This window comes from Natator depressus, chromosome 2 (genome assembly GCF_965152275.1).
Source record: "Natator depressus isolate rNatDep1 chromosome 2, rNatDep2.hap1, whole genome shotgun sequence".
Lineage (NCBI taxonomy): Eukaryota > Metazoa > Chordata > Testudines > Cheloniidae > Natator > Natator depressus.
In genome coordinates this window covers 244,365,948-244,392,168 of record NC_134235.1, presented here as the reverse complement: position 1 = coordinate 244,392,168, position 26,221 = coordinate 244,365,948, and the positions used below count along the sequence as shown (strand labels likewise).

General features: G+C 41.9%; 1 protein-coding gene across 4 annotated transcripts in view; it reads left to right on the top strand.

Moving 5' to 3' along the window:
• Positions 1-427: 427 nt before the first annotated feature.
• DNAJB6 (DnaJ heat shock protein family (Hsp40) member B6) overlaps positions 428-26,221 on the top strand; it is a 90,557-nt gene continuing 64,763 nt past the window's right edge. For 3 of the 4 annotated variants that reach the window (XM_074946274.1, XM_074946273.1, XM_074946271.1), the window contains exons 1-3: positions 428-562; positions 21,258-21,353; positions 23,876-23,985. In XM_074946274.1, coding sequence (XP_074802375.1) covers positions 21,289-21,353; positions 23,876-23,985 — 175 coding nt within the window. In that variant the 5' untranslated portion in view covers positions 428-562; positions 21,258-21,288. Of the gene's footprint in view, positions 563-826; positions 1,220-21,257; positions 21,354-23,875; positions 23,986-26,221 lie in introns of those variants that run through there. The other variant, XM_074946272.1, reaches the window with a different exon arrangement.

Genomic DNA, 26,221 nt, shown 5'->3' with positions numbered 1-26,221 from the left:
ATAGATCCCAAGACCAGAAGCAACCACTGTGATCATCTAGTCTGCTCTTCTGTATTACATATGATTCTAGAACTCCTCTAAAATAATTCCTAGAGCATATCTTTTTGAAAACCATTCAATCGCAACCTAAATATTGCCTGAGATGGAGAATCCACCATAACCCTTAGCAAATTGTTTCAATGGTTAATTACCCTCCCTGTTAAAAATGTACATCTTATCTCTAGTCCGAAGTTCGTGACGGCCTCGCCCATGCCTCCCCTCCCGCACCGGCTCCCCCGTCAGCCGCGACACCGCCCGCCGCACCCCAGCTGTGCAGCGCGCCGCCAACGGCCAGCAGGTGGCGCTGCAGCTCGCGCTCCCTGTCAACCCCCCCCACACACACACTTCCGCTTCGAGGGAAGAGGGCGAGGTCGTTCCAGAAACTTCCGGAAATAGGGGGCGTTAGCGGAAGTGACGTTCCGGAGTGCGACGCAATTTCTGTTTGTGCGTGGCCGGCCAAAGCTGGTGCAATCGCTGCTGCTGGGAGAGACGGGAGCGCGTCCGCCGTGCAGGCCTGGGCAGGGTGAGCCAGGGGCTCGCGGGGGAGGGGTGCGGGGGCGATTTATGCTGTTCCCGCCGGGGCGGCGATGGCCGGGCCGGACCGGACGGTGGGGGTGGAGGTGGAGGTGGGGGTGGGGGGGAATACGAGGCGGGCTCTCGCCCTCAGCAACAGTGTTGTTGGTGATGGAGCTTCCCCCCCCCTCCCCCCATCTCCCGCTGGCGGCAGAGCGGGGGCGGGGTGAGCGGAGGCCACCGCTGCTGTCTGCGCCCGAGCCGCTGTGGGGGCGCTTCTGGGTGCCGGGCCCCGGTGCCGGGCGGGCCTGTGGTGAGCCCTGACCCCAGCTCCGGGGTGCGGCGGGACTGGCGTGGAGCGCGACCCAGGCGTCGGTCGCCGTGGGAAGGGAGCGGATGCGGCGATAGGCTCCCTTCTTTGGGGAGGGCCCCGGCGGCTCGGTTACTCTGACCGGCCGCTGGGTGCCGGGGAGATACGCCGCAGCGCTGAGCGAGGACAAGGCCCGTGTTGATGCCTCGCAATGAGGCAAACTCAGATCGCGCCAAACTTCCGGGGGAATCTAACGCTGCGCGGGGGTGGGGTGGCGAGGGAGCTCCGAGCACCCCGGCACGCTCGCAGGTAACGAAGAGGTGATTCACGAGGCCGGTGTGTAGCCGTCTCTTCGCTGTGAGTCCGCTTCACGTTTTTTGGGGTGGCTCTGGGCGCTAGTTTTTCCTTAAAAAGCAAGCGAGGGAAGCGGCTACTGAGCCCCATGGTACCACTGGAGTTCTTTTTCGTTAGTTGTTTGCAGTAAAACTTCCACGCACCTGTGAGTTCCCTTCTTCAGTAAGTAAGGGCAATGGTAGCAGCCTAGTGTGTTTGCAAAGCCGAGGGGCCCTTGGATGTTTTGTATATGATGTTGCCATGTTTCCCACGCACAGTGTCCCTGTGAAGGTGAGGCAGATGGTTCATGTCATCACTATTTGCAGGATTTCTGGGATGGTAGTGAGTGGGCAAGTGGAGTCTCTGGTCTTCCTGCTGGCAATAAAACTTTAGTTGTGACCACCCTGAAGCGAGTTTAATGTGATTTGAAGTTGTCTGCAAAACTGGCTTCCTCTTTGAGGCAGGAAGAACATGGAACAAATTATTCGAGACGTTAAGATCATTGAAGCCCTTTCTCATTATGTTTTAACTAGTAACTTTATAACCATAGGTAGAAATTGGAGTGTTTAGCATAGAACATTGTTCTTAGGGGGCCAAGATGACATTATAGAAGCTAAATTTTTATAACAAGGTTTTAAATGTATGTGGTCAAGCTTGTGACCTGGTATAGCAATTTAGTTGTCGGTCTTGTGCAGGGTGGATAAAGATCAGTGATTTATTTAAAAACACAAAAATAAATCCAGTTTCCGATTTAAATCGGGGAAAAAAACTATTTTCCTTTTTGAGGGGGGGAAAAAAACTATCTAAAGGTAGTCTTAATTAAGATACATGATAGCTCAAAGATATCTCCTCGTGGAATAGGGTTTAGAAGTTCTAATTCTATAGTATGAGACTATATATTCATGTAATGTTTAAGAAAAGTTTTGTAAATGAGTTCCAGTAGTTCATGGATTTAGGGACCCAGTTTTATGGGATTCCAGGGGCTTTTGTATAGATTATTTACGTTAATCTTTCCATCTGCCCAATGGTGCTCAGTCTAGCAGATACTGTCAGAGATGCTTAGTTTTGTAGTTCTCAGACTGGGTTTGTGTTTCCAGAGATAATATGCTTATTAACAGCAAAAATGTTTTAAAATAATATATAAAGGTGAGAAATAACAGACCTCAACCCTATTGTCCCTCTGCAAATTTGCATACATGGGGTCAATCCCTTACCTCTCTCTCAAAGTGTAAAGTTTCAGAAAGTTCAGTGAATAGAAGATTGTTGGGGGTGGAATAGATCTGGACAAGAAGTCTGGAGATAAGTGTGAGAAGGGAGAGACAGGCAGTAGGAACAAAAGTGAAACAGGAGTATAAATAAACAGGAAAATGAAGATGAAGATGACTGAGTTAGCTGCAAAAAACAATATTTTAAGTTTCTCATGTTGAACTGGCTGACAATTTCATTTTTTAAATATTTCATTTAACTATTTTAAACAATTTTTTAACGAAAACAAACCTGATTTTTAAAAAACTTGAATGTTGAACTAAATTCAAAAATTCATGTGCTTGTTTTGTTAAAATATTTATATGCTTGCTATCGAAGAAAAAATCCAGAATACTTAACATTGTTGTTTTTAGTTAAAATAAAACAATTTAAATGTCTGTCTGGTGGTGATCTCCTCCTAATACATCATGGCAAGAAAATCCTCCAAATATTAATGATAGTTCACCTCCCAGTGACTTCATAAATATCTGCTTCTGTTACCTTTGGTAAATGAAATAACCAAACAATCATTCATTTTCTGATATAGCTGTAAAACTAATTTGAAAAGTTTTCAAAAATGTATAGTGTGTACCTTCTAAAAATGAAACCTACATCTATCTCGAGTTGTGAAGAATATGTATTAAGGTTACAACCCACAAGAATGCACTTTTATGTAGAAATCCATGATTAAATTGTCTGCTTGACTAGTGATTTAAATCAAATCCACAGTGGTCTTGTATATAGAATATCATAAAAAAAACCATGGCTTTAGCCTAGTTTGAATGATTCAAATGGCCTTGGGCTCTGCTAGTTCCATTCTCTGATTATATGGTCCTTTGGCAGTTATTGCTATGTACTTGTGAGGGGTGCATAATCATATGGGTCTGGATTCTTCAGGTTTTGGGATATGAGGTATCATCTAACTCCAGTTAGAAAAGGTGTTTGTTTCCAGATGGGGAGGTGTAAGAACTTGGCAATTAAGTTAAACTGTAGTTGTGTTACCTTACTGGGCTGACTAAATAGTCAGCTGAAGTATGTGTAAGGCAATGGACAAATATGATTACCAGGACACTTGTGATTTTTTTTCTTTTTAAATGCGCAGAACAAAAAATGAACAAATTACATAAAGGTTGGCTTTATAAGGTAGTTAATAACATTCATTTGAGCTCTATAGATAGTCCTTGTGTTAGCTCTGGCTATGACCACAGAGCCCTTCTTATCAGATCTTTACATAATTTTTTTGTTTAAATCCTCTTTCCAGTTTCTGAGACTGAATTCAGTTTGTTAGTGGACCATGGAATTGTTTATATGTTGCCACAAGAAAATTGTTATCACTAATGTCCTGTGAAAACATGAAATCTAGAAGTGAGAACAGCAGGGTTTTTGACTTCCGGTAGCTAAACAACTAGTTACAGGAAAATCAAAACATCACACATAAATTAGCATAATTTCAGAGCACTATAATACATCAAAAATAAACCCAAGGTCAATTTTCTCAAAAAAAAAAAAAAAAAGCCAACCCCCCCCACCCAAATTTAATCAAACAATATCTTTTTTAAAAAACTCTGGAAGAAATAACTTTTTTTGAAAGTTTGAAACGTTTTATTTAGTCATAGTGGGGAAATTCCCCCTTGCAGTGGGGGGGGGGGGAGGAAGGGAAGTAAAATATGAACAAATGCAGAGAAAAGGAGAGAAGGAAAATCTTAAAAATTCAAAACCATTTTCTTCAAACAAACAGTTTCAGTTATTTTCATCAAAAAATCAATTTCAACCAGCTTCACACACAAGTAATTGCCTTTATTCAGCATAACGTATTTTTCTGCCTCACAGTTACTTTTGGTTTCCACAAGTTAATTGTTTTCCAATGCTGCCTTCCATCGTGGATAACACTTCAGAATATTTTAAATTTTAATACAGGGTATTTAAAACATCTATTCCAAATTAAATTGGAAATGGACAGTCTATGTTAAGTCCCCAAACTTAACATATTGAAATCATTTAAACAAAATAAAAAAAAAAAATTGAAGTCAAACCACAACTTGTGGAAGTCATTGGTTAAGCACCTGGAATCCAAGTCCGTTGAAGGCCTAAAACCAGTTGCTTTTTTTGCTGGTGCATAGAGAATATTTTCTTTTCAGTTTATTCAACTAGTTCAGTTCAATGGCTCGTACAAAGTTAAGAAACCAATTGGAAGTTGAAAAAGCAGGAAAGCTAGTCTTCCTCTTCTAATTTAGAAATAATAAAAACTAGGTGCAAGAGGATGAACTCTGCTAGTTTTTAAATATTTGACGGACATGGTGTCCACAGAAGTATTTAGTCTGGCTTCCACTGAATTCAGCAGAAGTTAAGAGCCTAAATACCTTTGTTTCCAGTCACCGTGGCCCAAATCTACATACAATCACCTCAGTTCACTAACTACAGATAATACTACCATTGTTTAATAAATCAGTTCATTTTAAATGCAAAACATGTTAAACTTTTTCTTTTATATCTGGTATGCCAGGGGACACACTAAAGTTTGTACCCCCGGAAGGTCTTCCTGGTTCTTGAGGCAAAGACAAAGGAATTAGGAAAACATAAAGGGAGTAAAAAGACCTTCTAGTTAACTATTGGTTGGGGAATAAAGCACTCTCTGATTCTGTGAATATGGGATCCCCATATCTGGTGGGCTGGTAACTTGAGGTAAGTAATACTCCTGGGGGAATTCTGCACCAAAAAAATTCTGTGCACAATATTTTCAAATTCTGCATATTTTATTTGTCAAAGTAACAGTACAGTCACTCCAGTTTCAGTTATTTTGGTAATTTATTTCAAAATGCCTGTCAGCAAGTATGTCTGTAACAATACAGACAACAAAAGATTCATGAAATGTTTTTTGACAAATTCCTTACTAGGCATATTAATACAGAACTGAGTAATTCATTTAAACTACAGTACAGAACCGTATTTTTGGAAGCAGGGCAAAGGCTTGGGGGAATCCAGGGGAGTGGATAAGCTGAGGGAGAGGGAAGTAAATTGCTGGGAAGGAACCTGGGTCTGAACTTGGAGGGCTCTTGGGTATGGGTGGGAAAAGTATGGAACAGATTTTTGGGGGAGCCGGGAGGGATTGTTAGGGAGCTTCCCCCATGCAGACCCTGGCTGATTCCTAGTTTCTCCCATTCAGTCAGGCACATGTGTCCCTGCACCCCCGTCTCTGTTTCCTTCCACTCCCATGTGGCCCTGCATCCCCTTCCCCATGTGGCCCTGCCCAACTCTGTCCTCCCCTACTAGCCCTTATGAACCCCTGTATGTGCCCCATGCTGTCTGTCTCTCCATATCCCCTGTCTCCTGATCTGGCCTGACAGGCGCTGTGACGAAGGCACTGCAGGCTCTTTCTCTTCCATATGGTACCTGGGGCTGGCCAGGAGCAGCTGCTCTGTTCTAGTGCCACAGCACCCTCTGGTGGGCAATAGGTGGAACTGCATATCTTTCAGCCAGAAGTTTTCTGCGGGGAAACACAAAATGTGCGGCCCATGAATTATGCATGCAGTGGTGCAGAATTCCCCCAGGAGTAAAGTAACATCTGCTTAGACAGAGATTGTAACTTGCTAAAATTAAGTGTTAATTGCTAGAGAGCTTGTCTTGTTTGTAACCATATCTGTCTTTTCTCCTTGCTTAGAATCACTTTTAAATCTGTTCTTTGTTCATACATTTTATTCTTGATTATTACAAAACCATCTTGGTGTAAGGGGTAAGTCTTCAGCTAACCTAACAGATGCGTGCTCTGCCCTTTTGGAGGCAGAGAACCTAATTTCTGAGTATCCAGTGAGATGGACTACGTGCTGCAGGGAGATGTCTTGAGTGAACTTGGAAACTCTGATTCACTGATTTGTTACCTGTTAGGCAAAGTTTAGACTGACAGAGTCTTGAAGAGTTTGCTGGCAAGGCAGACAGGCTGTTATGTCAGTGCTCTCATTCTTGCTAAGTCGGAGTGATAAAACAGTGGCTCACAGTTCTGGGAGTTCTGAACATGACATCACAGTTCACCAGATGTAAAAACTGTACTTTCTGCTGCTTAGTTAACTTTGGCTGTAACTGTACCTTTCTCACTTTCTCCACCCACCACGCTCTATCAGCAACAGGGATGTAGATGGAATGTGCACAGAGAGGAGACATCAAGTTCAACTCTCCCTATGATGGGTTCCCCCTGGGGTGCCACCTGGAACTGGGGTACCACTGAGCCCCCTTGACCCACCAGGCTGGACTCCCTTTTACACTGTTGTCATAAATATAAAGGGTAACCACCTTTCTCTATACAGAACTGTAAAATCCCTCCTGGCCTGAGGCAAAACCCCTTAACCTTGCTGGCGCTTGACCAAAATGACCAATGAGGAGACAAGATACTTTCAAAGCTGGAGGGGGCAAAAAAAAAAAAAAGGTCTGTCTGTGTGTGTGATGCTTTTGCCAGGAACAGAACAGGAATGAAGTATTAGAACTTGTTAGTAAGTAATCTAGAAATGCGTTAGATTCTTTTGTTTAAATAGCTGGTAAATAAGCTGTGCTGAATGGAATGTATATTCCTGTTTTTGTGTCTTTTTGTAACTTAAGGTTTTGCTCTATGTTTTGAATCTGATTACCCTATAAGGTATTTACCATCCTGATTTTACAGAGGTGATTCTTTTACTTTTTCTTTAATTAAAATTCTCTTTTAAGAACCTGATTGCTTTTTCATTGTTCTTAAGATCCAAGGGTTTGGGTCTGTGTTCACCTATGCAAATTGGTGAGGATTTTCATCAGGCCTTCCCCAGGAAAGGAGGTGTAGGGCTTGGGGGGATTTTGGGGGAAGACGTCTCCAAGTGGGCTCTTTCCCTGTTCTTTGTGTAAGATGCTTGGTGGTGGCAGCATAGGGTTCAAGGACAAGGCAAAGTTTGTACCTTGAGGAAGTTTTTAACCTAAGCTGGTAAGAATAAGCTTGGGGGGGGGGGGGGTCTTTCATGCAAGTCCTCACATCTGTACCCTAGAGTTCAGAGTGGGGAAGGAACCTTGACACTGTACTGCTGTGACAAGCTGCCAAGCCCTCTCCAGGCTCCAGCCTGCACTTACACCAGCACGCACACAGGTAGGACACACCTAGCTGCAGTACACGCATGCAGGCTTTTTAACCAGCCCCTGCATGGTAAGGCTTCAGCTAGGGCACCTCCCAGTTCCTAAGGCATGCACCCTCTGTGGAGTATAAACCCAAAATTATACAATCTTGTGCTGCATAGGGAACTGTTCAGTATAAGCTCATGAAATTCGCCCCCTCCCTCAATGTGGAGAGTAATATACAACCGCTTTCTGCCCTGAGTTATGACTCCCACAAACTGGTTTTAGATAAAGCAGAAACAAGTATTAACTATAAAAGATATTAACTGATTATAAGGGATAGCAAACTGATCAAAGCAGATTACCTGCAAATAAACAAACTGCAAACTAAGCTTAATATACAACATAGATGGGATATGAATAGCAAATTCTCACGCTAAGTAACGATACAAGCAGACTGCAGATTCTTAAGGGGTAAGCTGCACTTGCTTATGGCTTGGAATCCCCAGGTGTTCCATTCACAAGCTAAAAATTCCTTTAGCCTGGGTCTAGCACTTCCCCCTAGTTCAGTCTTTGTTCCTCACGTGTTTCCAGGAGCCTCCTTGGGTGGGGAGTCATTGAAGAACCCAGATGATGTCACTCCCCTGCCTTTTATAGCTTTTGCACATGGTGGGAACACTGTTTCAAAGCTTGGCTCCCACGCAAGTCAGTGGAAAAATAAACCTCCCAAGATGAAGTCCAGCACCAGGTGACCTGGTCACATGTCCCTGTTGTGTAACAGCAGCTGTTATTGGAGGCTGTCTGTAGCATCCTCAGGAAGGCTCCCCAGCTGGAGATAAGCTTCCCCTGAGGCCTGTTGTTCTCTCTCATGGCTAATTAACTTGATGGCTGGCTGGGAAGGACCCATTCTAGACTGAGAGCCTTTGCCTAGTGGGCGTTGCCCAGGAATAGCTACATGTGAAATAGATACAGTCAATATTCATAATTGCAGATACAAAAATGATCCATGCATGCAAATAGGATAATCATTCAGCAAATCATAAACTTCCCAATGACCTCTCACATGACTTGCATAAAATACATCATAACTACGTCATAATCACATATCATTGTGAAGAATATGGAGTGCAGTGTCACACTTCCATCCCAATTCCCAAGAAGTCCCAGTTCCTAACAGTAGTGGGCAATGCAGAGAAAAGGGAAGTGATGATTTTAATAACATTAACTTTGTATTACCATAGTGCTTATGAGCACTAGTCAGGGACCAGCACCCCATAGTGCAAGGCATTGTACAAACTCAGCAAAAAGATGGCTCCCCTGCCTGAAGGAGCTTAAGTTCAAGTGAAGGTGTCTGTCAAGTGGCAGTAGTAGCTGTCCCAGTACAGGAGCCCCTTCTGTCTACTGATCTTCTTACAATTTGCCAGAGAAACTGCTCACTGGATCCTATGAGTTGTGGTTGGCCTGGATGTTTGGCTTACCTGTGGTTTTTTTTGGGGGGGGGGGTGTGGGCGTGGATAATAGAAAAATATTGCATTGGTTAAAAAAGAAGCTGCATAACGTTAACAATAAGTTAAGTTTTGTTTTGGGGGTTTCTCTGGCAGGAAGAAAAAATGTTTGCATCAATATAGTTTCTCCCCCCTTCCCCAGCATTTGTGTATTTAAAAAAATTAATTGCACTGTTAAACAATAATAGAATAACATTTAAATAAATATTTTTGGATGTTTTCTACATTTTCAAATATATTGATTTCAGTTACAATACAGAATACAAAGTGTACAGTGCTCACTTTGTTTATTTCTGATTACAAATATTTGCACTATAAAAAACAAAAGAAATAGTATTTTTCATGTACTATAGTGCAGTCTCTTTATCATGAAAGTTTAACTTACAAATGTAGAATTATGTACAAAAAACCCCCTGCATTCAAAAATAAAATAATGTAAAACTTTAGAGCCTACAAGTCCACTCAGTCCTATTTCTGGTTTAGCCAATCGCTCAGACAAACAAGCTTGGTTACATTTGCAGGAGATAATGCTATCCACTTTGTGTTCACAATGTCACCTGAAAGTGAGAACAGGTGTTCGCATGGCACTGTTGTAGCCAGCATCGCAAGATATTTACATGCCAGCTGCTCTAAATGTCTCTTCATGCTTCAACCACCATTCCAGAGGATCCAAAGCAGTGTGGGCTGATGCATGTTCCTTTTCATCCTCTGAGTCAGATGTCACGATCAGAAGGTTGACTTTCTTTTTTGGTGGTTCTGGTTCTGTAGTTTCTGCATCGGAGCGTTGCTCTTTTAAAACTTCCAAGAGCATGGTCCACACTTTGTCCCCCTCAAATTTTGGAAGGCACTTCATATTCTTAAACCTTGGGTTGAGTGATAAAGTGATCTTTAGAAATTTCACATTGGTACCTTCTTTGTGTGTTGTCAGATTTGCTGTGAAAGTGTTCTTAAACGTGATGATTCATCACCTGAGATCTATAACATGAAATATATAGCAGAATGCAGGTAAAACAGAGCCAGATGAATACAATCCTCCTCCCCACCCCCCCTCCCCCCACTGAGTTCAAATTTAATTAACTCTTGTTTTAAAAAAAAAAAAAAAAAAAAAGCATCATCAGCATGGGAGCATGTCCTCTGGGTTGGTGGCCGAAGCATGAAGGGGCATATGAATGTTTAGCATATCTGGCACGTAAATACCTTGCAATGCTGGTTACAAAAGTCCAATGCGAACGCCTGTTCTTATTTACAATGTCCCCAATAGGTGAGAAGGATGCAGAACTATCTCTTGTAAATGTAAACAAAGTTGTTTCTTGCTCAGCCAATTGCTTAGACAAGTAGGACTGAGTGGACTTGTAACAAAATCTACATTTGTAAATTGCACTTTCACAATAAAGAGATTGCACTACGTACTTGTATTTTTCAATTCACCTCATACTATTTCTCTTGTTTATAATTTTTACACTGCAAATTTTTAATCAAAAATAAGTGAGCAGTGTACACTTTGTGTTCTGTTGTAATAAAATCAATATTTGAAAATGTAGAGAAAAATCCAAAAATATTTAATAAATTTCAATTGGTATCCTATTTAACAGTAGGATTAAAACTGCAATTAATCACAAATTTTTTTGAGTTAATCACGAGTTAAATATGATTGATCGCAGCCCTAGTATTTAGGTTTATGGTGTCTGCTTCATATAACCGAAACCTGAACTTTATAAAACTGGCCATAGAGGCTCTGATTTAGCTAGCTTATGGATAAGAAGTAATTAATGGGTAGAATAATAACCAAGAGTATTTGAGGTGTGGGCTCTGCATTACTATCCCTTTCCAGAATTTCCCTCTGTTATCCTTGGTTCTGGGGTAGAGGATTTCACTCCTGTCTCATTTCTTCTCACTTTTAAGTTGGCTGATTTTTATGTGAGTTTTTCTTAGTTGTAATGCCTTCTACGGATTTGTGTATTTTACCGCATGCTTTCCTGTTCTCAGTGTTGGCTGTGGCCTGCAGTTGCTGCCAGTATAGTCTTGTACTCATTTTCATTTGGGGCCTCCTTTGAGCATCTTGCTCTGAAAATGAGAGTACAGCAAAGTTGGCCTTATTTTAGAGAAGCAGAATTAGAAGGCATGTAATCATCCTGTTGAGCTTATTCCACACATTTATTTACTCAAATATGTTGCTATTTTTATTTTTTGGACACAGAGTCATGTTGTATGGAAGGGAAACTTGTGTAAATGTAGAAGTAAATATCATACTTCCAAAAGTTTCTTTTAGTTTGTTTTGACTTGGGCCACATCTGTATATTGAGCACATCAGGGCACCACTGCACTGATGCAGCAGTGCCTCTAGTGAAGAGGCTCTATGCCAGTGGTCCCCAAACTGTGGGGTGTGCCCCCTAGGAGGCAAGGAAGAATGTTTCAGGGGGTGGGGAAGGGAGTGCCACACAGTCCCATACTACCCCCCCCCCCCCCCCCAAGCTCTGCTCTGATCTTGCCTGCAGCCCTATCCCTGACTTCAGCACAGCTCAGGGGGGCATGGACAGATTCCATTACAGGTTGGGGGAGGGGGGAGCATGACCTAAAAACTTTGGGGTCCGCTGTCTATGCTCTATGGGAGAAGCTCTCCTGCTGACATAGCACTGTGCGCACAAGCACTTATGTCACTCGCAGGTGGAATATTCACACCTCTGAATGACACAAGTCAAGTAGACATAACTTTGGTTTAGTTTGTGTCTAGGCTGGTGATGGCCAACCTGAGCCTGAGAAGGAGCCAGAATTTACCAATGTACATTTCCAAAGAGCCACTCTAATATGTCAGTATCGCGCGCGCCTCCCACCCACCGGCAGCCCTGCCAATCAGCGTCTCCCCCTCCCTCCATGTACCTCCCGAAGGCGAAGGAGTGAGGGCACAGCAGGCTCAGGAGTGGAGGTCAGAAGGGGTGGAGTGGGGTAGGGCCTGTGGCAGAGCCAGGGGTTGAGCAGTGAGCACCCCTGGCACACTGGAAAGTTGGCACCTGTAGCTCTAGCCCCAGAGTCATTGCCTACACAAGGAGCCGCATATTAACTTCTGAAGAGCCGCATGTGGCTCCGGAGCCACAGGTTGGCCACCCCTGGTCTAGGTATTCAATTATCTTTGACATTCATGTTTAATAACCTTACTTTAAAATTAGTGATTTTTCTTCCCATGTGAATCTGAAGCTGAGTTTCACAGATGTATGTGTGTTAACCTATGTTAGGGGTAGTATCTCTTCAAGCTAAGTGGTCAGATAGCATTGAAATTTCTTGTATTTTAAGGTATCCCAGTCTACAGTTTAATCTGCATGCGTGACCACTGGTCACAAAGTTAACACATAATTGATTTCTGAAGATGATAGCAACATTTAAGCAACATGTCACTAGTTGGATAAATCTTTAGAAAAGTTTTTTCTGCTGCATTCCTGTGCCCTAGCATCAGTGCAGGAGCAGCTTTCATTAGTTTATTTGGCAAATGTGTAGTTGTAAACTTTCACTTATACTACACCTCTACCCCAATATAATGCGGTCCAATATAACACGAATTTGGATATAACATGGCAAAGCAGTGCTCTGGGGAGCGGGGCTGCTTTACCACGTTATATCCGATTTCGTGTTACCGCAAGCGGTTCCTCTGCGCCCTCCCTCCTTACTTACTGCGGCCCGCCCGCCCCAGCTCACCTCCGCTCCGCCTCTTCCCACGAGCGTGTCGCAGCTCCGCTTCTCCCTCCCCCCCCTCCCAGGCTTGCCGTGCCAATCAGCTTGGCGCGGCAAGCCTGGGAGGGAGGAGAAGCAGAGCTACTGCGTGCTCGTGGGAGGAGGCGGAGCGGAGGTGAGCTGGGGTGGGCGGGCCGCAGCAAGTAAGGAGGGAGGGCGCAGAGGAACCACTCCCCGCCCTGTGCTCAACTCCGCCTCCTCCCTGAGTGCACTGCCGCTGCTGCTCCACTTCTTTTTTTTTTTTTTTTCCCCTCCCCCCCTTCCTTCCAGGCTTCCTGTGCCAAACAGCTGATTGGTGTGGCAAGCCTGGGAGGGAGGGAGAAGCGGAGCAGCGGTGGCATGCTCAGGGAAGGAGGCAGAGGCAGAGTGGAAGTGAGCTGGGGCGGGGAGCAGTTCCTCTCCCTACCCCGATATTATGCGGTCTCACCTATAAGAGTAAGTTTTTTGGTTTTTTTTTTTGGGTCTCGAGGACCGTGTTATATCGGGGTAGAGGTGTATATGTTTGGAAGGTTAGGGGTCCACTTGGATATCTAGGTATCTAAAGGTGAATCCTCAACATCGTTTCTAGGGTGGGAGGTCTGTTGGTTCGGTTAGTTTTTCAACAGCACTTCTGGGTAAAGTGTATTAAGAGAAATTATGTACTGATTTCAAGGTGTTTTCTCTTCCTAAGTATGTGAACAACACCTACCATATTGTGGATGCTACTGAAATGAAAACATCTGGATTCATGCTAGCTGAAAATGCATTAAAATGGATTTTGTTTGAGTTGTGGGTCTCTTCTGCACCTGACAATTGAGCTATACAGCGATTCCTCTGCTTTTTCTTGACCTAGCATGATAGTATGGAGGGCATTTTTCACACCCAGGCTCCTTCTGTAAAGGGCAGTCAGCTCATTCAGCCATTTTTAGTGAAGCAACAATATTAGGTTTGTTTACTAGCTTTGGCATCCAAACAGCCATATTTGGGAAGGTTAATTGGAAAGGGTCCATGGACCAGCAGTTTGCTTGCCCCTTGATGCATTGACTGGACTCTGGTCTCTCACACTCTCCATTCCAGTTATGACTCAGACTGACAGGATCACATATTAAGAAATGTGCAGCCCACAAAAAGAGAACTAACAAAGTTTCACCTATAATCTTTAAATAGCTAGCTTGGAGGCTCTGTTCCCTGCTCCTGTCAGTACTGGGCTGAGTAAGCTGCTGAATTGGGGGGTTAATAAAAAGCTTAAATTGCAGTCTTTACAAAACAGATGCATGAAGTTAAAATAGTGGATATAGGACCTCATGCACACTTCTATCGGTAGATCTTGGTTCCAAAGATAAAGAGCTACTGCCTAAGAACTTTCCCCTTAGGCCTTTTCCACATTAAAAGGAAAAAAAGGAGAGAGGAAAAAAAAAAAGAAAATAATTCCTACCCTTTACTCTGGATTTACAAGCATTCTAATTAAACCTGCTTTACTGTGTTAAATGCCAGAAGCCTTGGGAACTTAATCTACACTTCCAACTGACAAAATATTGTTTATAAACTTTCACTCTTATAAACCAGATCCCCAGACATATCTGCTCCTCTTCAGCATCATTATAGCTGTCTTCCCAAGGAAAAAAAGATGTATCCTTAACTCCAGTTAGCTAACTTGAAGTGAAATCCCAGTGAAGACAAGACAATTTGTAGTTACAAAACAAGCAGGTTACGTTAAAGACTAAGCCTCACAGGTCTTTTCTCGCCACCTAAGACTTACAGCAATGTACAGAGTACAGGCACTACACATGTAGCTATATACTGCCGTGAAAGGCAGGCTGTGTCCACATTTGTTGCTGATGTGTAGCTACATGCAGTGAGGAAAGTCTCCAGCAAGGCAAGGCAATGGGATACAACAGCACTAAAAATATCAGTGTACATGTCTGAGGTGCTGTGTAGGGTGTACTCTCTAGGGGGTTCAGGCACTGTAGGGCACTCTACTTGCCTAATCCATGACTCACTGTCTCCACTGCTATTTATACCCGTGCTAGCTGGGTGTGCAGTTTCTGTACATGCTGCTGTAAGTGTTAGACATACATTAAATGGTCTAATAAAAGGACAGACTTCCCAGTTCTCAGGGAAATTGTAGACCCAGCTGTGCTTAACACAGGGCCTCTGTCTTGATGGTAATGTACCACGGGGAAAATGTCAATTATATAAAGTTTTTTGTAGGCTTTTCTCCAGCCAACACTAAATATATTAAAATAAAAACACCCCCTAACGTCCCTGGGATATTACTAAATCCCCTAAAGATTTCTCTGAAACAAACCTAGCCCAAAACAAAGTAGCTGCATTTTAGATTAACAATATCTGGGGCAGTAATAAGCGTGGTATTGATACTCCTGTTCCCACAATTTCAGGCAGTTCATGGCCTTTCAGTAACCCTCTGTCATAGGGCCTTTCTTGACAAGCAGAAAGGTGGTGCATTTCAGTTGTTAGCTCACTCAAGTTACCTTAATCTCACTGGCTGCGTTTGAGTCTCAAGGGGAACCAGCTAACTCAACTTCAGATTCGTTAGCTGGCATCTTAAACAGAATTTTTTTTCAAAAAGAAAAGGAGTACTTGTGGCACCTTAGAGACTAACATTTATTTGAGCATAAGCTTTCGTGAGCTACAGCTTACTTCATTTGATGCATAATCGGACAAAGGATTTTTTTCAGTCATGTTACGTCAGTCAGTTGAGCTAACATGATTGAAGATAGTACAAAAGAAATAAAGGTGGAGAAATTTTTCTCAGTTGTAGTTCTAGAACTTGTTCAATTTATGGATGAGCTATAGTTGCTCCTTGAGGAGACTTCCAATAGTCATTACCACCCAATGACAAATGAAACTTAAGTTAAATCTGTGTTTTTAAAAATGGGGACTAGTTCCTATTTCTAGGAAAGGTCAGCTGTTCTCTGAAAGGCACGATTCCCACTGATATAAGTTAATCATAGAATCCTTTGACCTAGCTTGTCACACAATCAACCTGCTTTTCTTGTTTTCCCTATAGTTGCTTATTTCTAGATTGTATAGTTTTAGACTGGAATTATGACTACTGTAGGACACAGCAGTCATTAGTTAGGATTGCTTTTGTTACTTCTGCTGTAGATCCTTTCTGTAAGAAGATGTTTACGAGGACTTTAGAACTCTAGTTAGATGTACTGGCATATCCGATGAAGTGCGCTGTAGCTCACGAAAGCTTATGCTCAAATAAATGTGTTAGTCTAAGGTGCCACAAGTACTCCTTTTCTAGTAAAGCATGTGAACCATTTCTGAGAAATACTCAAATGTACTTTCAGTTTTTAGTTTCTACATGTTAAATAACATAACCCATTGTCAGGGTGGATAAAAATTTTAAACAACCCCTTTAAAATTGGATTTTTGGTATAAATCTTAAATGGCTTCTAAACGTTGGGAAGTATGGCAACCTATATTAAGGACTAAATTTCACCACTGAACTAGTGGAAGTCACTGGCCAGTCACCTGGAACTAGTCTGAAGTGCTAAACGAGCTTTTTGCAGCGTAGCCTTTTCTGCAGGTGTAAAGAGAACTTACTTTCTTAGTTTATTCAGCTAGTTCAGTTCAGTGACTAATTGCTTATTCAAAGTTGAGAAACTGATAGGAAGTTGAAAATCTGTTCAATCTGTGAATAATGTTTAGATTTAAAAGGATTAGATCTTCTAGTTCTAAAATCTCAACGGATATGATGACTGGGAACAATTAGCTTGATTAATTACAGATAATACTTTTTAATCCGTTTTAAATGCAAACCATTTCTAACTTTTTGTGGCCAGCACAATAAAAGTAACATTTAATATTAGTTAAATCAAATTGTAAAGTGGTGTCTTTGTGCATTTTAATTCAGTTTTCATCCAAATGCAGCTTGACAGTGTCGCATGCAGATTATTTAGTAAATAAGAAATGCATCATTCAGCATTTTCTAGTGTAATAAAAATGTAAACAATCCGAAGATGTGTATGTAAAGCTGTGTAATTGCTTAAATAAATGTGTATAGAGTGCATCCTTCTGGTTAGAAAAAATACCAGATTATGCCAGCCAATGAGAATCAACTTTTCTCCAGGAAAATGAGTGAAGTAAATTGCAAAACAATCCTGCAGTTATAATGTGCTCAACATAGGAGGGGTGCAGAACATTGTCTTTTGGGTTGAATTTTCTAAGTTTTAAAACCAAGGTTAGGGGAGAGATGGTAAAAGGAGTTTTCGTCTCTAGCTAGACACCACCAGAGCTTCCCATTCCAGGCACTTAAGGTGGAAGCCCATCTTCTGCACCCTTAAGGAGTGACTTCTGGCTGTTAACCTAATGTGCAGTAGCTAATAGAGATTCATGTTCTTTAATTTTCTTTTTCTCTCCCGCTCTATTGCTTCCTCCTTTCCACACTTCTGAATTCTTCTGCAGGATGCCCTATTCCTGCCAATTTACCATCAAGCAAATGAAGTAGGAAAAAAAGATTATTTAATTTTACTGTTTGAAGCCATATGTACAGGAGAAAGGATGCCCTTGTGTTTGAGGCACTAGACTGGGACTCTGGACACCTGGCTCAAATTTCTTGCTCTAATGTGGACTTCCTGTGACTCTTTGGGCAAGTCACTTAATTGTTATGCTGTCATTTCCATCTGTACAATGGGGATTAGCTTCCTTGCCTTACAAGTGTGAGGTGGATGTATCCCTGTCCACAAATGGTCATGGGGGCTGTATAAGTACCCATATAGAGGAACATGAAATACTCATTACCATTGGTGGCCCTCTGTGTCTCTACTTCCTTACAACCCTAATCCACAAACTACTTGTTTGGAGCAAATAATGAATTAGCAACAGGTCTATTTTGAATATTAGTATTTACCTTGGGAAAATGGACCCATGACTGGGTGCAGCTGAACTGAATGCGGAGCATTCAACTGCAAATGTAGACAAGGACAAACTGTGTACAGTGCCATCTCAAACAAAAGATAACTTGATCTGTGACAACTCTTTTTTTTCTAAGTCATTTGAAAGTTCAAACATGAAACAATCCCAGGTGTTCAGAACAATTACTTAAACATCCTTGCAAATTCTACTTTATCATGGGCAAGTAACCTTTTCGTTCTAAAGGAAAAATAAAATATCAGTAGGTCTACATCATGGTAGAATGCAAAGATTGACTTTTTGCCTTGGCTGGTAAGTTTCCATGACCATTTTGCAAGCCTACATCAAAAGGGATGTGGAGATGTCAGATTTTTCTCAACTGGTGGATTATAGGGTGGTTTTTCTTGTTCAAAAACTGACTCTCAGTAACACATGCCTTTTAGCTCCAAGGGTGGATTTTGCAACAGATCTTCCTCATGCAGCCTGTCTCATCATTGATGGGTTGGCTTTCACCTCATTTAGCTTTTGTTACAGTGACAATCACATGTGCTCAGAGAGAAGTTTCCTGCCTCGACTATCACTGGATTTTTCACTTCTTGATGTGTATATACTCTGGGATTGTCATGATTGTGGAACAGTATGCTTTTAGTGCTGTATACTAGAGCCGTATTTCTCAACAACTGGTCCGTGAACCAGTAGTGGTCCCGGCGATCTCACTGTTACAGTTTAGGAAGGCATGAAGCTGGTTCCTGGTATCAAAAAGGTTGAGAAACATTGTACTAGAGAATTATGCCAAGACACTTTTTTCCTACGTTGATTCTATTTGAACATACTGGTGATTTATGAGCAACAAGGACTTCCCAATAACTTCACGTCTTGTTAGACCGGGGTGGGCAAACTTTTTGGCCCAGAGGGCCACATTGGGGGTGCAAAACTGTATGGTGGGGCAGGTAAAGAAGGCTGTGCCCTCCCAACAGCCTGGCCACTGCCCCCTTCAGAACCTCCAACCCATCCAAACCCCCACTCCTTGTCCCCTGACTGCCCCTTCCTGGGACCACCCCCTATACAACCTCCCTGCCCCCGCTCCCTGTCCCATGACTTCCCCAACCTATCCACACCCCCGCCCCCTGACAGGCCCCCCGGAACCCCACCCCACTCCCCCTGTTTCCTGACCCCTGACCACCAGGGGTGAGCCTCGAGGCCCAGGAGCTCAGGGGCCGGGCAGGACAGTCCCACAGGTTGCATATGGCCCGCGGGCTGTAGTTTGCCCACCTCTGTCTTAGACATAGTCACATCTGGACTCCTATTGCAAGCAAGTAACCTTTGGCCACTGTCCATAATAAAGGAGGCTGAAAGTATATTTAACATAAAGTTCAGTGAAACTAAAACATCTGAAAACCAGGAAATAGAGGTAAGATAAGCACCCATATAGCCTTGACTTTGTCCTCTTTGAGCAATGCTCCAATATGTTCATATCACGTACACTTTTTCCACTTCACTGTAATACAGTGCCTGCACTTGCCCTATAGAAACACCTGAGCTTGCTCTGCTGACAGAAATCTGCGTTGTTCTATTTTTAACAACCACTTCATATCCTCTTACCCTCTGTTGAAGTATGAAGGGGCTGTAACAGTTATTCTTTCCCCACCCATCATTAAATCCACAGACTACTCTCAATAAAGAATTGTGCAGGATACAAATGATGTAGACTGGAACCTCAAGGTACATATGTACTCTTTTCCTTTGGTAACGCATACAGGTTGGTTGGTGGGACGACTCAAACCCAGATCTCCTCATATCACTGTCACAGTTGCCCCCAAACTACTCCAATTCATTCCTCCACCATTCAGTATAGTTACACGTAACACAGTAAATGTAGCTGGAATGCACGCAGATAATATCCAGCGGCTATTGCCAGCTCCAGAGGACAGAGTTATGGTTGTATGGATGTTTACCGTAACTCTGTTCTGGTTTTTAGAAATTTTAGTTTCGCTGAATGCAGCGTTCTGGAAGGGCAAGAGCTATCACTGAGCAACCTTTACTCTGCGTTAATGAAGTTTTGCCATTTAACTTGAGTGACTTTGTATTTCATGATTTCTTAAATGTTGGCTTGATGTTCCATTGAATTATCATTCAGGATTTAAAACTTTTTTTAAAAAAAAATACCAGAACTAGAGCAATTGGGTTCAGAGATGACTGGAAAACTTAAAGTGGAGGAATAAGCAGGGGTAGTTTTAATGCTGAAAGGAATGGAAATTATTTACAGAATAAAGCAAGGAGGTAAAAGCTAGCTGAGGTCTCTGGCAGGATTCCATGTACTCCAGAGACCATTCAGCTTATTTACATAAACTCCCTCTAATATTATATTTCTGTCTCTTAATAGTGACCAAAAACATCATGGCCTTTTTTTAAACTGGCCAAGACTATTGCTCTAGGCTAAATAAGTCAAAATGGTGTTCACTAAAATTACATACCATAAGATGCTTAACTATTTATTTGGCTATTATACATCTAATCTTAATCTTAAAATAAACTCCATTTAGGTATTTTACTGTTAATAACCTTAATCTTCTAGATTTGGGCCAGACTAGTGGGTCCTTCTCATTTGGCTATAATTTTCCTAATAAAAGAGAGATGAATGACTAGCAAACTGAATTTAATAATGCTTTATAGACCAATGTTGTCTGTAGTAACTTTATGGCTGGGTTTGGATATATATGTTCTTAAGATAATTAACTTTCTGAATTGGTTCTCAAGTGACTTATGATTGTGTCCCTTTTTTTTTAAGAATACCATTCTGAAGCTTCCTTGGGATCTTATGAATGGCTACTAGAAATTGCACCTGTCTAGTTCCTTTAGTTTTTTTTAAAAAAACTGGCAGCATTGCAGGCTTCTGAGGCAACTATGTGTTCTGCATGCTCCCCTGGAAGGGAGACTTATCTACACATACCAGGGATCAATGCTGCTGCAGCAGCAGCGGTCTAGTGAAGACCTGCTAAATCAACCGCAGAGCGACTCTGGTCGCCTCCAGTACTCCACCCGAATGAGAGGAGTAAGGCAAGTAGACGGGAGAGCATCTCTTGTTGATGCAGCAGTGTGGACACAGCAATAAGTCGACCTAAGCTACATCTACTCCAGCTATGTTATTAACGTAGTTGGAGTGGTGTAACTTAAGTCAGCTTACCCTGGTAGTGTAAACAAGGCCTTACAATGGCAGCAGTACTCTAGTATGAAGAAGGTGCTATGGAAATATAGGGTAGCCAGACTTCCTAATGGCCTGTCACTATAGACATACTGCGTAAAAAGTGTCCGCATTAGCAATAGATCATGACAAATTTTAGCATGCAAGAAAATATATTACTGTCCAGTTACATACTGTCAGTACTTCATATCCACTAATGAGAAATGACTTAACTCCCTGTCTAGTCCAATGTAGGATACCTACCTAAATGATGGAATTGGAGAACCTAAAACCAAATTGCATCAGTATAACTTATTTTCTATCAACATAGGAACAGACTAGTCCTCCTTGTACTACTGTTTGTAGGAAATGTTTGGATTTTAAAAAAAAATCCCTTCTATTAAATCATGTAAAGGGAGAGATGTCACGTTACTCAGTAGTAGTACTGTACCCATTTAGTAATAAGTTCTTGTAATTGCAGGACTTGCTGTTAACAAGACAACTGTTAAAACATGGTGGATTATTATGATGTTCTAGGAGTGCATAGGCATGCCTCACCAGAAGACATTAAAAAAGCGTAAGTACCATTTTCTTCAAGTCAAATCTTGCGCACCTTCTCATAATAATACATAATAAATGTATACACTTGATCTCTAGATATCAAATTTCCAATCTATTGGTATTGGTAAGTAGTAATTCAGAAGAGTTTCATTATTAGTGAGATCAGCAGTGCTCCAGAAAATCCATCTTTCATTTTATGTGCACATGTCAGGAGAAACGTTTCATAAGGTACTTCTGTATCCTAATAAAGCACATTAACCATTCTAAAAATTGATCCCAAGCTCTTTTTTAAAAAAAGATAAACTTTTTTGTCAGTCACTTTCAGATAGAGGTTTTATGAAATGAAGGAGGCAGTCTACATAAAATGCACTAGATTAGATGATCAACTGTTCATTCTAGTGTACAATGCCAATTTTGTCTCATTTAGACTAAATTACTTAACTCTGTAGATTCTAATCTTCCTATTGTAGATCATTGCAGGTTAGAACCTTTCTTGGCTCCCTCATGCTTCCTTGGCTTCGGCCTCTCATCAATTTTCTTCTCTCCCTTGGTGTAGACTGCATGTTTACCAGTACCAAATCTCCTCTTGCTTCCTGCAAACACCCACTGCCTCAGTCGTTTTGCATTCTGATAGTGCATACACAGAAGTGCAGCATCTGTCCACTGTCTGATGCCACTTCCAAACTTGATCAGATTGGAACAAACACAATAAAAGACCTGATGCAGCCATTCACGCGTGTGGAGAAGAGCCTGTTTTTTAGATTTTGGGCAAAAAGCTTCTAGAAACCCTTAAGGTTCTGGAATTTTCAGAATTTCACTGTGTCCAGAATAGTCACTGTGTCCGGACTGAGGACTTCCTGGAAGTATACCATGGTCCACCATTTGAGAATTGGCTTACCCTGCTATATGCAACTTCCTTTTATACTAGGTTTTTAACTGGCTTCAGATTATCGTTGTAAATCAGTTAGTAGATACCTCTTCAAAATGTGGAGTAATGATTTCAAATACTGTTAAAGGTGATTTCCACAGAGCACTGAATGGGGCAAGAATAACATTGAGCTGTTAGGCTGAAGAAGCTGTGTGTAGTACTCTAACTGCATGGTACCTAGAAGTGCTCCCTCCTGAAACAGCAGAGGTAGTGGCAACATCTGCTGTGTGAATCAGCTGAAGTTGTTCTGACTCCATTTCCTTCCCACTGCAAAATGTTCAGAATGCCTCAAACCAAGATGAAGTCTCATCTATTTAAAAAAAAAAATAAAAAATTTCCAAGGAAGTTGCTTCATATACTAACTCTCCAGTTTTATTGGATGAGATCTGTTTTCCAAGCTTTGACTTAATGGATTGAACATCTACTAATGAAAAGGTGAACACATTTAAATTAGGAAATTTTTTAGAGCAATCATCTTTTAATTTAGACTTTTGTGCATTACTTGCAGCTGTAAAATAGCTGTCTGGCAGCAATGCTAAAGTGAATGAGTAACACATCTTAGTTTCCAATCGCTTTTTTCAGAAACAACTGGGAGGAAGCTTTCCTTGTGGAACATCTTCCTTTCATGGGCTGCTAAATATTATGCAACATTTCTAGTTTCCAGTAACTTGTACATGCTGTATCAGTTTCCTGTCACAGCCTAGTATAGAAGGGTTATGCTGATCAAACCCTGATAGTGGATGAGAGCTTTAATTTGGTGTGCATACCTGTATGGATAACTACTTAACTCAAACATTCAAGCTTCTGCTCCTGTTCGATCATAAAACTACCCCAGATATAATCTGTACACTTAAATACTGAGGGGCACAAGACTGTAAAACTGCTTTACACTAAATTATTCTTCTTGGGGTCCTCTCCTCCAGCTAGGAATTGTGCATATGGTGTAGCCTCCAAATCTTTCAACGTAGTTCCTCCAGGTGTTGTCTGTCCACCAAAAACACACTAATTACACGGAAAGAGTTGCTACTACGGTATAGCATTAAACCCTACTTGGATGTTTGTTAGAACTCTGCGGAGAGCATGCAACAGCAAGTCTGTGGCCTCCAGATCTACAGGCTTGGGCAAAGAGGTTTCTTTGTACCCTCCCTACTTCCACCTTCCTACATGCCAACCCAGTTCTCCACTCAGTCATTGGCAGAGGAGGAGGTCGGGCTAACTTCCCTTGCAAGAATTGCCTCTGAAAACCAGATTGTCAGCAGCCAATCCACTCAGATGTAGCAAGGTTACTGAGAGAACAGAGGGAATCACAGAAGCGGCTAAAGGAGTTTAGCTGCAAACAGGCCTCCATCAGTCAGCAGCACCCAGGAGTAACTGATTCCCAGTAAAATATTTCTTTAGCAAAACTGGAGGGTACCCTGACGGCTTAAGTTACTGATCTGTGTTATCAGCAAAATTTCTTGGAATAGGTCTACAAATAAGATTTGAGCGACTAAGTGTCCTAATTCATGATTTCTATTTTGACACCTGTATTTCTTGTGTATATCTGTCTGGTGCTTATGAGTGCAGTTTACTGAAATAGAGCATGATTTATCTTCCCTTTTTCATTTTAGGTACCGCAAACTAGCTTTAAAGTGGCACCCCGATAAAAATCCAGACAACAAAGAAGAAGCTGAGAGGCGATTCAAACAAGTAGCTGAAGCATATGAGGTTTTGTCAGATGGTAAGTGTCTTAAAAGGGATCTTGGCAGCAGGTAATCTTTGGTTATGGAATGCTGTAGTGGAAATGTTGAAGCATCGTGCTTTAAAGGGGTTTTCTTAAATTGGTCCCCAAATGGCCCTTTTTTTGTGGTGCTCTTGGAAAGAAGTGGAAGTAGTTGTACAGTGCGGTGCCGGGATGGGGGGTGGTGAGGAGAAATTCCGTGACATAAGAAATACTTTGAGTTGATATAACAGTTTAAGCCTACATGTTAAATCCTGAGTCTACAGAGACCTGTGTTTAAGAATGAATTCTCTACAGGAGTTCATAAAGATTTGAAAGCATGGAATTTTGAGAAATATATCCTTGGAATCAATTAGCCATGGTGGTCATACTTCCTTCTAAACCCCTAAAAGTTTCTTCTCACCACTTGGTTCTACATTTTTTCTAATTCATGATCTATTAATTGGGATAACTAGTCCAAATATTTTTCTTTACCAACTAGCCAGCTGTATGCAGCAACTGATCATGGTAGGGGTGTCTCTGTCTCATAGATATATATATAGAGAGAGAGAGAGCTGAATACCAAAAGCCTCCCTTCCTCTCCTTGCAGTAGTCAAAACGAGCAATAGGGTAACTCTCTAAATATAACATAATTTAATTTCTGATACACTGTCAGAAGGGCGGTATCCTTTTCAAGGATTTTGTAGCTTTCAAAATTTTGTGGGAGAGGTGATACATCATGAGGGAATCTCCTAAACAAATTATGCAGCCTTCCCACCTAGCATGGTGGGTAATGTACATGGAAGAATCCATGAAGTGGCTCACTGGCAAGTGGTTTGTCACAATAAGAAACTTGAAAGAATGTGTGGATGGTGTATTTATGTCTAACTTGTCTTTATAAAGTTAACTTTATAAATTTAGTGTAGCATTTGCTGAAATTCCACAGTTGTCTTGCTTTGTTTTGGGCTCCATAATAAGAGTGCTGACAAGACTTAGAGTGTTTAGAATTGTCGGAAACTACTTGTTATGGGGGTTGGGAGCCTTAAATTCTAATCAGTTTTAATATTGTACTGATTAACCTCTTGTAGGAATCATTTAATTAGAATTGGTCAGAATCAAAATTGTATAGTATGAGCTACTATAAGCAAGAGGTCACTTTCGTTCCCTTCAATGTAAATTCTTGACTTGGAAGGAAGCATCTTTTTTTTTTTTTTGGTCAGAGCATTGTCAGCAGCTAATCTGAACCATAAACCAAAGGGTTTGTGCATCTTTTATATTCTGTATCCTCAGATAACTGACTGGAGCTGTTAACCTTTTTTTTTTTTTAAAGTGTTTTAAAAAATACTGATAAAGATCAGAAATAGCATGTATATCTGGATGTTATACCATGGAAGATCTTTATCAGCTGTCTTTTTGTGTGTATGTATTTAAAAGCATCGAACATTTTCCCCTACTAATCTCCCTTCTCTGCTTCCCAAAAAAGTAAACTGGTACAATTGGGCATTTCCCCCTTCACCTATTCCAGTGGTTCCCAAACTTGTTCCGCCGCTTGTGCACGGAAAGCCCCTGGCCAGCCGGGCCGGTTTGTTTACCTGCCGCGTCTGCGGGTTCGGGCGATCGCGGCTCCCAGTGGCCGCGGTTCGCTGCTCCAGGGCAATGGGAGCTGCTGGAAGTGAACCGCAGCCACTGGGAGCCGCGATCGCCCGAACCCGCGGACGCGGCAGGTAAACAAACCGGCCCGGCCGGCCAGGGGCTTTCCGTGCACAAGCGGCGGAACAAGTTTGGGAACCACTCACGTTTTCCATATGCATTAATCCTGCCAGACAGATTCATTGCACATGGGTTGTTGGTCATAGGAAGTTCATTCCTGCTGGTAGCCTTAACTTGACTATTTGTATAAGACCTACAATATAGAAACGTCTCCCATTTTTTCCATATGCTTGTCTGATTTACATAAGAATGGCCATACTGGGTCAGATCAAAGGTCCATCTAGCCTATTATCCTGTCTTCCAGCAGTGGCCTGTGCCAGGTGCTTCAGAGGGAATGAACAGAACAGGTAATCATCAAGTGATCCATCCCCTGTCGCCCATTCCCAGCTTCTGGGAAACAGAGGCTAGGGACACCATCCCTGCCCATCCTGGCTACTCGTCATTGATGGACCTATCCTTCTCTCCAATGTTCAGGTTAATAGAGGAGTAACACCACCTCCTCCCCAGAAATGTCCTTGTGAACGTCACTTGTTGCAAGTGACTATGG